The 13,620-nt window shown below is 43.1% G+C and overlaps 1 protein-coding gene across 1 annotated transcript in view; it reads left to right on the top strand.

Moving 5' to 3' along the window:
- Positions 1-13,620, top strand: part of PIWIL3 (piwi like RNA-mediated gene silencing 3) — a 55,426-nt gene that overhangs the window by 22,893 nt on the left and 18,913 nt on the right. Inside the window, 2 exon segments of the mRNA XM_035723979.1 lie at positions 5,709-5,837; positions 12,938-13,152. Coding sequence (XP_035579872.1) covers positions 5,709-5,837; positions 12,938-13,152 — 344 coding nt within the window.

Below are 13,620 nucleotides of genomic sequence, written 5' to 3'. Positions count from 1 at the left end.
AGCTGAAGGCCGACCCGCAACCAAATGAACGACCCAGGCACCCCTAAAAATGTTTTAAGTAGCAAAATCAAAGAATGACAGAAACTTGGAAACAATCAACAAAAAAAAACCTGACACAACAAATACCATTTAAAAAAATGACTCCCCCCAAAAAAAATAAAAAATAAATGACTCCCCATACTTAGAAACTTACACATCACTGCAAATCCACTTGTAGGGATCTAGGCCAAGGAGAAGATGATGGAGGAGCCTAGGTTTGGGTCCAAGGATAGACACAGTGATTACAATTTAGTTGTATTGGCAACAGCAGGGAATTGGTTAAAACATTAAGTGTAAGGGCCTAAGTTTCTGGATCTCCAAGTGCACATATTTCCTAAAGTCACCTGGCAGGTTAATCCAGGGATAGTTGATGGGTGAGGTAAGGTGGGGCAAGAGAGCAGGCAGAACAGCCCACTTCCATCCCACTGAAATTCAGAACACCTGCAAACCTGCCAGGTGAACATCAAGGTCGGCCTCATTTGGGGCAGGATGGAGGCGGTGCCGGAAGGGGCTGGGCCAGCAGCGTTGAAATTGAAATGAGGGTGGGTACTGGGCAGGCATCAGTCTTGCTGATTGCAGCAGCGTCCCGCAAGGCAGCTAGGCTAGTCCTACAACCACTTGGTGACCACAGCAGGGCACAGAGCCAGTCCTGGAAAAGGCTAACACTTTCGGAGAGAAAAGGCTTTAGCCCCTCTGACCCCACGGATGTCAGTACTCAGACGCTGTGGGGCTGGAGGAGAGGAGCCCCAGGCCACAGGGAGTGGATACATCGCCCACAGAGGAGCCTAATTCTTGAGGAGGAAGGTGAGTTGTGTCAGCGGAGTCGGGAAGACTCGTTCGGGTTGTAGTAGCTCCAGGGTGTGTGTGCCAGTGTGTGTGGTGGGGCGAGTGTCCAGGGGACACCTAGGCTCCTCAGTGTGCCATGAGGATACGTCGTAGGCGAGAATTCTGTGCACACCTGACTCCTACAAGCAAGCACTGTAACCCATGGTGTCCTGTCACTTTGTGTGGGGAAAAGAATCCTAGTCAACAGTTTTTCTTAAATTTTTAAGAATATTTTACCAGGTTCCTGTCTTTTACTACAGGACGCTTCTCTGACAACTTCAGAGTTATGAGTCGGTGGTGTGAGCGGAAAACCTGCGTAATCAGTACTTGACGCTTTCTTTAAAGCCCTAGTTTGTAGAAAGTTACCAGGCAACTAGTTACACAAAGATGTCTCATAGAACCGTGCTCTTCCAGGGCTTGTCCCCTTCAAGGTCCTCACCTTCAGGACAGCAATGTCAGGCCGAGCCAGGACCCGAGCCCGAGGCAGAGCCCATGGTCGGGCGCCCTCCCAACCCGCGCCACCTGGAGCCACCGCGCCACCTGGAGCCACCGCGCCACTAGTGAGCTCAGTCCTGTTCAGTCTCCTTTATGCAGGATGCTTTGTTTTCCTCTACTGCTTCCCTCTCACGTGGTTTCACATATGCAAATGGACTTCCTTTCAACCTGAATGGATGCAAATGTTTCTGAATATCTTGGCCCTAGCCAGTGACTCCTCTTTGGGAGTGACTTCAAAACGAGCAGCTGACGCCCCACAGATTCTCCACATTCCTGATGTGCTCTCCCAGACATGTCCCACTCACTTAATTGGAAGAAGCCCCATTCTTCCAGTTGCTGGGGCCGAAGTCTTTGGATCCATCTTGGACTCCTCTCAAACCTTTCACATAAACAACCAGGAAATACTGTTGTCTCCCAATTAAAAAAAACAAAACAAAACAAAACCTGGTATCTGACAGTGTCTCACCCCCTCTGTTACCACTCTCTGGTCCAAACCGCGAGCATCCCTTGCTGGATACGGCAAATGGCCTCCTAACTGGTCTTCTTGCTTTTGTCTTGGTCTTTCCCTCGTGTTTCCCAGCACAGAGCCCGGTAAACCGGCCATTGCATCTCCTCTGCCCAACGCCTTCCCCTCTGCGGGTTCCTGTTTTCTTAGTCAGAGGCACATTGTTCAGAATGGCTTCCCTCCCACCACCTCTCTGAGTTCTCTTCTCTTTCCCCTTGCTCCAGCCACAGTGGCTACCTTGTCCTGCCTTGGACGTTTCTGCCTTAGAAAGTTTGCTCTTTTTTTCCTCTACCTGCGGCTTGTGTAACCTTGTAACTCTTTCAAAGTCTTTGATTCAGTCTCAACTTGCTGAGGCTCTGCTTCATCCTCCATTAACTTAACCAGCCCCCTTCACACCCCACCCTCCCAATAACAACCAATTTTCTGTACTTCTGTTTTTCATTTCCCTGGCAATTAACATGTGAAAGCTATATAAGTCATTTTTTTCTACTACTGGCATGTGAGCCTTCACAAGGGAATATGCTTTATGCCCTGATAGTGCCTGGCACATGGCAGGCAAGTAATTTTTGGGTGATGAATAAATACCATTAACACCACTCTTTATGACTATTCCCCAAAACATGCAGACCCAGCAAACTGGCCAAACTCCACCTAGCTCCCAGCCACTGCAAGTGAAAAGCCAAGTGGCTCAGCCTGCACAACGAAGACCAAGAAGGGCACCGCGGCCAACAGGTAAAAAAAGAGAGGGATATGGTGAGGGGCAGGGGATGTTTAATCCGTGAGGGTGCTCCACAGTGATAACATTCCAGGCAGAGAACCTCAGGATCCCCATAGGGTTCGGCAGGATGGGAAGAGCATACAGCCCGCAACTATTTTTCTTTTCTGCAACAAACTACTCGGTCAGCATTTTATTCCCCCTGTATTTTAAGGCTTATGGAAAAGAAATGGAGGTTGATGACAGTCAGTCTAGCCAATTGTTTGATATAGTTGCTTTTCGGATTTAGACATTGTGTTTGTATATAATAACTCCAAGTTCACTAGGAATTCTAGGAACATGAGTGGGTTTGTGAATCACTGCACTGGGAGGTTGAGCAGCTCCTTGAGCACCTCAGCATTCCCCTGCATTGTATTATCCTCATAGGTTGAAGGCTATCATTTTACAGGTGAGCACAAAGGCTCCTATATTAGCCAAGGATTTGGCTAATACAATTACACCTCAGATCTGATTCTCTGATTTGCTCCTACTTATATAATTTTTAAGAGCATAAATGAGCGGAGGGGGAGAAGGAGAGCGAATCTTAAGCAGGCTCCATGCTGAGCATGGAGGCTGATACGGGGCTCGATTTCACAACGAGGAGATCCTGACCTGAGCCAAAATCAAGAATCAAACACTCAACAGACTGAGCCACCCAGGTGCCCCATTCAGTTTTAAATTGTTATTAATTATGGTGAGAATAGATAACATGAGATCTTTTACATAGTTACATACATACATACATACCTTTAACATAGTTCTAAGTGTACAATACAATACTGTTAACTATAGGCACAATGTTGAATAGCAGATCTCTAGAACTTACCTTTCATAATGGAGACTTTACACCTGTTGATTAGCAACTCCCCATCCCTCCTCCAGCCCACCCCTGAGCACCACCATTCTACTCTCTGCTTCTAGGAGTTTGACTGTTTTAGATGTCTCCTATCAGCGGAATTATGCATTATTTGTCCTTCTAGGATTGGCTTATTTCACTTAGCATGATGTCCTCAAAGTCATGTTGTTGCATATTGCAGGATTTCCCTCTTTTTTTTTTTTTTTAAAGGCTGAATAATATTCTATTGTGTGGATATGCCACATTAACTTGACCCATTCATTCATTGGTGGGCATTTAGGTTGTTTATAGGGCTTGGCTATTTTTAATACTGCTTCAGTGAACATGGGAGTGCTAATACCTCTTCGAGATTCTGCTTTCAATTCTTCTGAAAGACTCCCCCGGAAGTGGGATTGCTGGATTATACGGTGGTTCTACTTTTAAGTGTTTTGAGGAATCTCCATACTGTCTTCCATAGCAGCTGTGCCATTTTTGCATTCTCAAAGGGTTTAAATTTCTCCACATCTTCATCAGCACTTGCTGTCTTTTTGTTTTGTTTTGGATTTTTTTTTTTCATATATATAACAACCATACTTACTGATGGGAAGTGATAACTCATTGTGGTTTTGATTTGCAATTTCCTGATTTCCTGATGACTTTGAACATCGTTTCATATACCTGTTGGCCATTTAGGTCTTTGAGAAAGGATCTGAGTGGACATTTCCCCAATTTATTTTATATATATTTTTAATTTAATTATGTTATGTTAGTCACCATACTATACATCATTAAGTTTTGATGTAGTGTTCCATGATTCATCATTTTTGTATAGTGGGAGGGGGAGACGAACCATGAGAGACTATGGACTCTGAGAAAGAAACTAAGGGTTTTAGATGGGAGGGGGTGGGGGCGGGTTAGCCTGGTGATGGGTATTAAGGAGGGCATGTATTGCATGGAGAACTGGATGTTATCCTTTCTCAATTTAAAAAAAAAGGATATTGGGTTTTTTTCACAATTGAGTTGCAGGAGTTCCTTATGTAGTTTGGAAATTAACCCCTTATGAGATAATCTGGCTTGCAAATATCTTCTCCCATTCCATAAGTGCCTTTCATTCTGTTGACTGATTCATCTGTTGTACAGAAAGTTTGTAGTTTGAATTCCCACTTGTCCATTTTTGCTTCTGTTGTTTCTGCTTTTGGTGTCTTATGTTGTAGATATTTTTATAATAAACTGATACAAAATCCAGACTCCATGAAATGAATTTATAAAGGTGAATACACAGTAGCAAAATACCTATTTTTATCATCTATATCCTGTCTGAAGAGTTATGATTCATGCTTCACGTAAAGTACATTATATGTAGCAAGTACTAATGAATAATGACAACTGTTTTCTTTCACTGAAATTTGAATGTGGTAAGTTTGATTGCTGGATGTGTCTGGAATGAGTTGAATTTGATAAAAAGCATTTTTAAAATTTATGTAAAATGAAATTAGTTTTTCTATCATAGAAATTCAGACTTTGGTATCTTATAAGATCTTCATAAACTAGGAATGATAGCTTCCAGAAGTAACATTTTGAAGAGAACCAGTTTTTGCCACCCAGAGCATGGACTGTATTAGCCATTTTCAGGGGTATAGGGTTTATGGATAATATAAGTTTCTTTCACAGTATTTGAAAGACTGCTTTGCACTGTCCTCCAAATATCAACCTATCAAATATTTAAACCCGTATGCATATTACAATGTGATTAAAAATCGAGCTTTTCCCAGTTGCTGTTAATAAAAAGAATAGGTCAGTTGTTCCGTATCAAGAGCATTTCATAGATTTTTTTTTTTTTAACAGCCTGTTCAGTCAGTCAGCATTTTCTGATGCCTACGAGAGGGCAGTGTGGTGCCAGGTGATTGGCCTATAAAGCCAGTAGAGAAGGGACAAGGTTTCTGCTTTGAAGCTTGCACCCTGGACAAGTGCCTGATAAGAGCAAATGCCAGAGCACTGATGAATGTGGGGGCTCGGCCAGCCACTGCTGTGGAGTGGGGTCTTGTTGGGAGAGGCTTCTGGGTCACAGTCCCCCTTCGTGGTGACCCATGACTGAAATACTGTTGTTTGGATCCTGTGACAATCCTCTTTCCTACCTCCAGTGACCTTGACTTAGTTTTCCTTAATAGCTGGGGTTTAATATTGTCCTTTCTGTTTTATTTTTCCCCCTTTTTTATCTGATAAAACTCATGGCTTTCACACTTGTTTCCATGTAGAGGAAGCTCAGCTGGTGGCTACACTGCAGGCAACGTCGGTGAAGGAGAGAAGCCGTTTTGGGGGCATTTTTCGAGACCATGTGGTGGATACCCGGCAGTACTTGGACCATGTGAGAGAGTCCACGGCAGGTGTGCTGGCCATGAACGACCCAGTGTTAGGGAATTGTTCTTGTTAAACGTGTGCTGAGGTGCTGGTGTGTGTGTGTGTGTGTGTGTGTATGTTAAGTCACCATGCAATACATCATTAGTTTTTGATGTGATCCACAATCCATTGTTTTCATATAACACCCAGTGCTCCGTGCAGTACGTGCCCTCCTTAATACCCATCACCGGGCTATCCCATCCCCCCCCAACTCCCCTCCCCTCTAAAACCCTGTTTCTCAGTCCATAGTCTCTCACGGTTCGTCTCCCCCTCCGATTTCCCCCCTTCATTTTTCCCTTCCTTCTCCTAATGTCCTCCATGCTGTTCCTTAACGTTCCACAAATAAGTGAAACCATATGATAATTGACTTTCTCTGCTTGACTTATTTCACTTAGCATCATCTCCTCCAGTCCCATCCATGTTGATGTAAAAGTTGGGTATTCATCCTTTCTGATGGCTGAGTAATATTCCATTGTATATATGGACCACATCTTCTTTATCCGTTCGTCTGTTGAAGGGCATCTCGGCTCTTTCCACAGTTTGGCTATTGTGGACATTGCTGCTATGAACATTGGGGTACATATGGCCCTTCTTTTCACTACATCTGTGTCTTTGGGGTAAATATCCAGGAGTGCAATTACTGGGTCATTGGGTAACTCTATTTTTAATTTTTTGAGGCACCTCCACACTGTTTTCCAAAGTGGCTGTACCAACTTGCATTCCCACCAACAGTGTAAGAGGGTTCCCCTTTCTCCACAACCTCTCCAACATTTATTTCTTTCCCTGTCCATTTTTGCCATTCTAACTGGTGTAAGGTGGTATCTCAATGTGGTTTTGATTTGAATTTCCCTGATGGCGAATGATGATGAACATTTTTTCATGTGTCAGCCATTTGTATGTCGTCTTCAGAGAAGTGTCTTTTCATGTCTTCTGCCCATTTTTTGACTTGATTGTTTTTTGGGTGGTGAGTTTGAGAAGTTCTTTATGGATCTTGGATACCAGCCCTTTATCTGTAGTGTCATTTGCAAATGTCTTCTCCCATTCTGTGGGTTGCCTCTTTGTTTTGTTGACTGTTTCCTTTGCTGTGCAGAAGCTTTTTATCTTGATGAAGTCCCAAAAGTTCATTTTTGCTTTTGTTTCACTAGCTTTTGGAGATGTATCTTGAAAGAAGTTGCTGTGGCCAATGTCCAAGAGGTTACTGCCCATGTTCTTCTCTAGGATTTTGATGGATTTCTGTCTTACATTGAGGTCTTTCATCCATTTTGAGTTTATCTTTGTGTATGGTGTAGGAAAATGATCGAGTTTCATTCTTCTGCATGTGGCTGTTCAGTTTTCCCAGCACCATTTATTGAAGAGACCGTCTTTTTTCCATTGCATATTTTTTCCTGCTTTGTCGAAGATTATTTGACCATAGAGCTGAGGGTCCATATCTGGGCTCTCTATTCTGTTCCATTGGTCTATATGTCTGTTTTTGTGCCAATACCATGCTGTCTTGGTGATCACTGCTTTGTAATAGAGCTTAAAATCGGGCAACGTGATGCCCCCAGCTTTGTTTTTCTTTTTCATCATTCCCTTGACGATTTGGGGTCTTTTCTGATTCCATACAAATTTTAAGACAGTTTGTTCTAGCACTTTGAAAAATGTCATTGGAATTTTGATCGGGATGGCATTGAAGTTATAGATTGCTCTGGGTAGCACAGACATTTTAACAATGTTTATTCTTCCGACCCATGAGCATGGAATATTTTTCCATCTTTTTGTGTCTTCTTCAATTTCTTTCATGAGTGCTCTATAGTTCCTAGAGTATAGATCCTTTACCTCTTTGGTTAGGTTTATTCCGAGGTAGCTTATGGTTTTTGGTGCTACTGTAAATGGAATCAATTCTCTAATTTCTCTTTCTACAGTTGCGTTGTTAGTGTATAAGAAAGCAACTGACTTCTGTGCGTTGATTTTTTTTTTTTTGTATCCTGCCACATTACAGAATTGCTGTATGAGTTCCAGTAACTTGGGGGTGGAGTCTTTCGGGTTTTCCACATAAAGTATCACGTCATCTGCGAAAAGAGAGTTTGACTTCTTTGGCAATTTGAATACATTTTATTTCTTTTTGTTGTCTGTTTGCTGTTGCTAGGCCTTCTAGTACTATGTTGAACAATAGTGGCGAGAGTGGGCATCCTTGACGTGTTCCTGATCTTAAGGGAAAGGCTCTCAGCTTTTCCCCATTAAGGATGATATTTGCTGTGGGTTTTTCGTAGATGGATTTTATGAACTTGAGGAATGTTCCCTCTATCCCTATACTCTGAAGAGTTTTAATCAGGAAAGGATGCGGTATTTTGTCAAATACTTTTCCTGCATCAATTGAGAGGACCATATGGTTCTTCTCTCTCCTCTTTATTAAAGTGTTCTATCACATTGATTTGCGAATTCTGAACCACTCTTGCATCCCAGGGATAAATCCCACTTGGTCATGGTGGGTGATCCTTTTAATGTATTGTTGGATCCTATTAGCTAGGATTTTGTTGAGGATTTTGGAATCCATATTCATCTGGGATATCAGTCTGAAATTCTCCCTTTTGATCGGGTCTTTGCCTGGTTTGGGGATTAAGGTAATGCTGGCCTCATAGAATGAGTCTGGAAGCTTTCCTTCTGTTTCTATTTTTTGAAACAGCTTCAGTGTAATAGGTATTATTCCTTCTTTGAATGTTTGGTAGAATTCTCCAGGGAATCCATCAGGCCCTGGACTCTTGTTTTTTGGGAGGTTTTTGATCACTGCTTCAATCTTCTTACTGGTTATTGGCCTAATCAGGTTGTCAATTTCTTCCTGTTTCAGTCTTGGCAGTTTATAGGTTTCCAGGAAGGCATCCAGTTCATCCAGATTGCTCAGTTTATTGGCATATAGTTGTTGATGATAATTTCTTTTTTTTTTAAATTTTTTTATTATGTTAATCACCATATATTACATCATTAGTTTTTGGTGCAGTGTTCCATGATTCATTGTTTGTTCATAACACCCAGTGCTCCATGCAGAACGTGCCCTCCTCAATACCCATCACCAGGCTAACCCATCCCCCTACCCCCCTCCCCTCTAGAACCCTCAGTTTGTTTTTCAGAGTCCATCATCTCTCATGGTTCGTCTCCCCCTCTGACATACTCCCCTTTTCTTCCTCTCCTGTTATCTTCTTCTTTTTCTTTTTTCTTAAAATATGTTGCGTTATTTGTTTCAGAAGTACAGAACTGTGATTCAACAGTCTTGCACAATTCACAGCGCTCACCGTAGCACATACCCTCCCCAATGTCTATCACCCAGCCACCCCATCCCTCCCACCCCCAACCACTCCAGCAACACTCAGTTTCTTTCCTGAGACAGAGAGTTGTTGCTACTCTCCTGTTCGATCTCCTGTTGAGTTCGTAGGTGTTCAGAATGGTTTGATCCTTATTCAGCTGAATTCCTGAGACCAGACGAAATCTAGGTCTCCTACTCCTCCGCCATCTTGCTCCGCCTCCCCCTGTTGATGATAATTTCTAATAATTGTTTTTATTTCCTTGGCTTAGTCGCGATCTCTCCCCTTTCATTCATAATTTTATTAATTTGGGTCCTTTCTCTTTTCTTTTGGATAAGTCTGGCCAGGGGTTAATCAATCTTATTAATTCTTTCAAAGAACCAGCTTCTAGGTTTGTTGATTTGATCTACTGTGTTTCTGGTTTCTAATTCATTGGTCTGCTTAATCTTAATTATTTCTCTCCTAATGCATGGCTTAGGCATTGTTTGTTGCTTTTTCTCTAGTTCTTTAAGGTGTAGAGTTAATTGGTGAATTCGGGATTTTTTTTTTTTTTTTTTTTTTTTGGAGTGAGACTTGGATGGCTACGTATTTTCTCCCTTAGAACCGCTTTTGCAGTATCCCATAGGTTTTGGACCGATGTGTTTTTGTTCTCACTGGTTTCCATGAATTGTTTAAGTTCTTCTTTGATTTCCTGGTTGACCCAAACATTCTTGAGCAGAGTGGTCTTTAGCCTCGAAGTGTTTGAATTTCTGCCAAATTTTTTCTTGTGATTGAGTTCCAGTTTTAAAGCATTATGGTCTGAGAATATGAGGGAATAATCTCAAACTTCTGGTACCGGTTGAGACCTGATTCGTGACCCAGTATGTGGTCTATTCTGGAGAAAGGTCCATGTGCGCTCGAGAAGAATGAGTATTCTGTTGGTTTAGGGTGGAATGTTCTGTATATATCTATGAGGTCCATCTGGTCCAGTGTATCATTCAAAGCTCTTGTTTCTTTGTTGATTTTCTACTTAGATCTGTCTGTTGCTGAGAGCGGAGTATTGAGGTCTTCTACAATTAATGTATTGTTATCAATATGACTATTTTGATTAACAGTTGGCTTATGTAGATGGCTGCTCCCTTGCTGGGGGCATAGGTATTTACAATTGTTAGATCTTCTTGTTGGATAGACCCTTAAAGAATGATATAGTGTCCTTCTATGTCTCTAACTACAGTCTTCAGTTTAACATCTAATTTGTCCGATAAAAGAATTGCTACCCCAGCTTTCTTTTGAGGTCCGTTGGCATGGAAGATGGATCTCCATCCCTTCACTTTCAGTCTGGTTGTATCTTTAGGTTCAAAATGAGTGTCTTGTAGGCAGCATATGGATGGGTCCTGTCTTTTTATCCCATCTGCAACCCTGTGCCGTTTTATGGGAGCATTTAGGCTGTTCACGTTGAGAGTGATTATTGAAAGATATGAATTGTCATGTTGCCTGTGAAGACCTTGTTTTTATAGATTGCCCCTGTAAATTTCTGTTGTATATCACTCTTGGGGTCTTTCTCTTTTTATAGAACCCCCCCTTAATATTTCTTGCAGGGCCAGCATAGTGGTCACATATTCTTTCAGTTTCTGCCAGTCTTGGAAGCGCCTCATCTCTGCATCCATTCTAAACGACAGCCTTGCCGGATAAAGTATTCTTGGCTGCATGTTCTTCTCGTTTAGTACCCTGAATATGGCTTGCCAGGTCTCTGTGGATAGGTCTGACGTTATTCTGATGTTCCTCCCTCTGTACGTAAGAAACCTCTTCCCCCTAGCTGCTCTCAGGATGGCTTCCTTGGTTCTAAGATTTGTGAATTTTACTCTTATAGGCTGGGGGGTTGGTCTGTTCTCCTTGACCTTGGGAGGGGTCCTCTCTGCCTCTAGGACACGAATGCTTGTTTCATTTCCCAGATTAGGGAAGTTCTCAGCTACGATTTGCTCAAATAGATCTTCTAGTCCTCTCTCTCTCTCCACTCCCTCCGGGATTCCAATTATTCTGACATTGGAACGCTTCATGGTGTCACTTATTTATCTGATCCTATTTTCATGGTTCTGAGTTGTTTTTCCTCTTTTCCCTTTTTATCTATTAAATTGTCTTCCAGGTCTCTAATTCGTTCTTCTGCCTCATTTACCCTAGCTGTTAGATTATCTAGATTAGATTGGATCTCATTGATAGCATTTTTAAGTTCTGCCAGTTCAGCTTTCATTTCTGCCCTTAGAGACTCTATGTTGCCATTAATTGATTTCTCCATTCTAGCCATTGTCTTCACAACTGCTAGCCTGAATTCCACCTCGGACATCTTGGTTATATCTGCATCCATTTGTAAATCTGCAGCATAAGTCATAATCTCTGAGTCTTTCCTGTTTTGGGGGTTCTTCCTCCTAGTCATTCTGTTGATGGGTAGTTGAGGGAATGTATGGAGTATTGACCACAACCCAAGCAAGATGCACCTGTTTTCTAGGGACCTTAGGGTTGCTGGCCTCTTGTTCTCCCAGCCTATCTTCTGGGGGAGGGGCCTGCCACGCTGTTACTCAGGCAACCCTGTTTGGGCAGTTGCCCTGCCTCCCTCTGGTGGGGGATGGGCTCAGTGGGAACCGGTTTTTTGGGGCTTTTGTTCTCTGGCGGCTCTCCATGTCTCTTCCGAGAGTCAGAGCAGAAGAGACCGTTTCCAACCCTCTGCCTCAGAGCAGAGACATCGCAGTCTGTTCTTCAGTGAGCTCTCCAGGCCACCCTATCTCTGTTTTTGTCTGTGCTGCTAAAAACTGCAGCGTCCTGGGTTGTGCGCCCCTCAGCAGTGCTCCCAGTCCTTCCTCCAGGTCAGGGCACATCCCTGCCCTTTGTGCTTCTAAAACCACCAGCCGCTCCCAGGTCGCACACACGACACTGCCGCTCCGGGTTTCCATCCCGGGGGCTGCCCTAAAGTCCCTTCTCCACTGCGAGTTTGTGCCCCGTCTCCAGCACGCAAGGCTGTCACTCACCGGCGGTGTAGGATCCCCATGACCAGGCTCCCTCCTGCTGCCGTTTATCATCTGATATCTGCCCGCGGAATCACAGCTCCCTGCTTTGTACCTCAAAGCCAACCGTCTGCAATGTTCTCTGTGTAGAGATCCAGATCTTACATCTCAGGCTGTTTCATGGGTGCTCAGAGTGGTCTGGTAGATATCTAGCTCAATTCCGGGGACCAGTTGGAATAGGGTCCCCTACTCCTCTGCCATCTTTTCCCCTCCTCGATCTGGTTTGTGTTTAAGAGTGGGTCTGAGGCTTCATCCCATCGCTGTGAGGGGAGGTACCCTCCTGTCTGTTCTGGTTGTTGTGATAGTGCCCACTTCTGCAGAAACAAAGACCTATTTCAGAGTCCAGATGGACTCTTCATTTTTCTCTTTTCCATTTAGAGCTACTAAGATAGAATGACCCAGCTCTTTGGACCCACTGAGATTTTTTTTTTTTTAAACTAAACATTATTACAGTGTTTACATTATTACATTATGGCTCCCCGCTCACCCTCCTCCCCCGCCCTTGGAAGCCTTGCATTAGAGATTTTGCTTTTGATCTTGCTATTGTTAAACATTTTAATCTTCTATTTTAACTCTCAAAGTAATGCTTACATAGGACCCATCTAAATGGATGGTACGCATTCTGGACACCAGGTGTATATAAATGTTTATGTATTTGGTGGTTAATGTCCTGGTTTGGCCTAACTTTGGCTCTCAGTATCAGGTTGTCCACGTTGTTTTGGGTGCGGTTGTTCAGCTGGTTTCATTATTGACATGTGACTCCCATTTTTGCAGGCACGCAGGGTAGACCCGTAAAGCTATTCACAAACCATTTCCGAGTGACATCTCGCCCCCAGCAGGTCACATATAAGTACAACATTGACTACATGCCAGACATTGAGGATGGAAAAGTTCGTACAGAACTGCTTTTGCAGCATAAAGCGTTAATTGGAAAGTGTCATATATTTGATGGAAGCTCTTTATTATTACCTCACAAACTACTATCACCAGTTAAGTACTGTTATTGGACATTTTCTTTTTCTCTTTTTAAAGATTTTATTTGAGGGGGGTGAGAGAGAGAGCAGGCGTGCAGCACAGAGGGAGAGGAAGAAGCAGACTCCCTGCTGAGCAGGGAACCCACTGTGGGGCTAGATCCCAGGACCCTGGGACCATGACCTGAGCTGAAGGCAGTCGCTTAACCAACTGAGCCACACAGGCGGCCTGGACACTTTGACATTTGTTCTTTCTCTCTCTCATATTTTCACCGTAGTAGAGCAAATACACATTTTTGTACGATGGTTTGAGGAGACTACCTGAAGATCTCTTGCCCGTAGGCCTTGTAACAAAACCCATATGCCATGTGTGGTTATCACTGATGTTTCTTCATGCCTCATTTCAGTGGTTACAATGAATTTGAGAGCAATATATACATGTAATTTTTTTTACCTTTTCAGTGGCAAATATGGCTCAAATGCTGG

Source organism: Zalophus californianus, chromosome 14, assembly GCF_009762305.2.
Source record: "Zalophus californianus isolate mZalCal1 chromosome 14, mZalCal1.pri.v2, whole genome shotgun sequence".
Classification (NCBI taxonomy): Eukaryota; Metazoa; Chordata; class Mammalia; order Carnivora; family Otariidae; genus Zalophus; species Zalophus californianus.
Note: the sequence above shows the minus strand (reverse complement) of the source record. Positions and strands in the feature narration are given on the sequence as shown.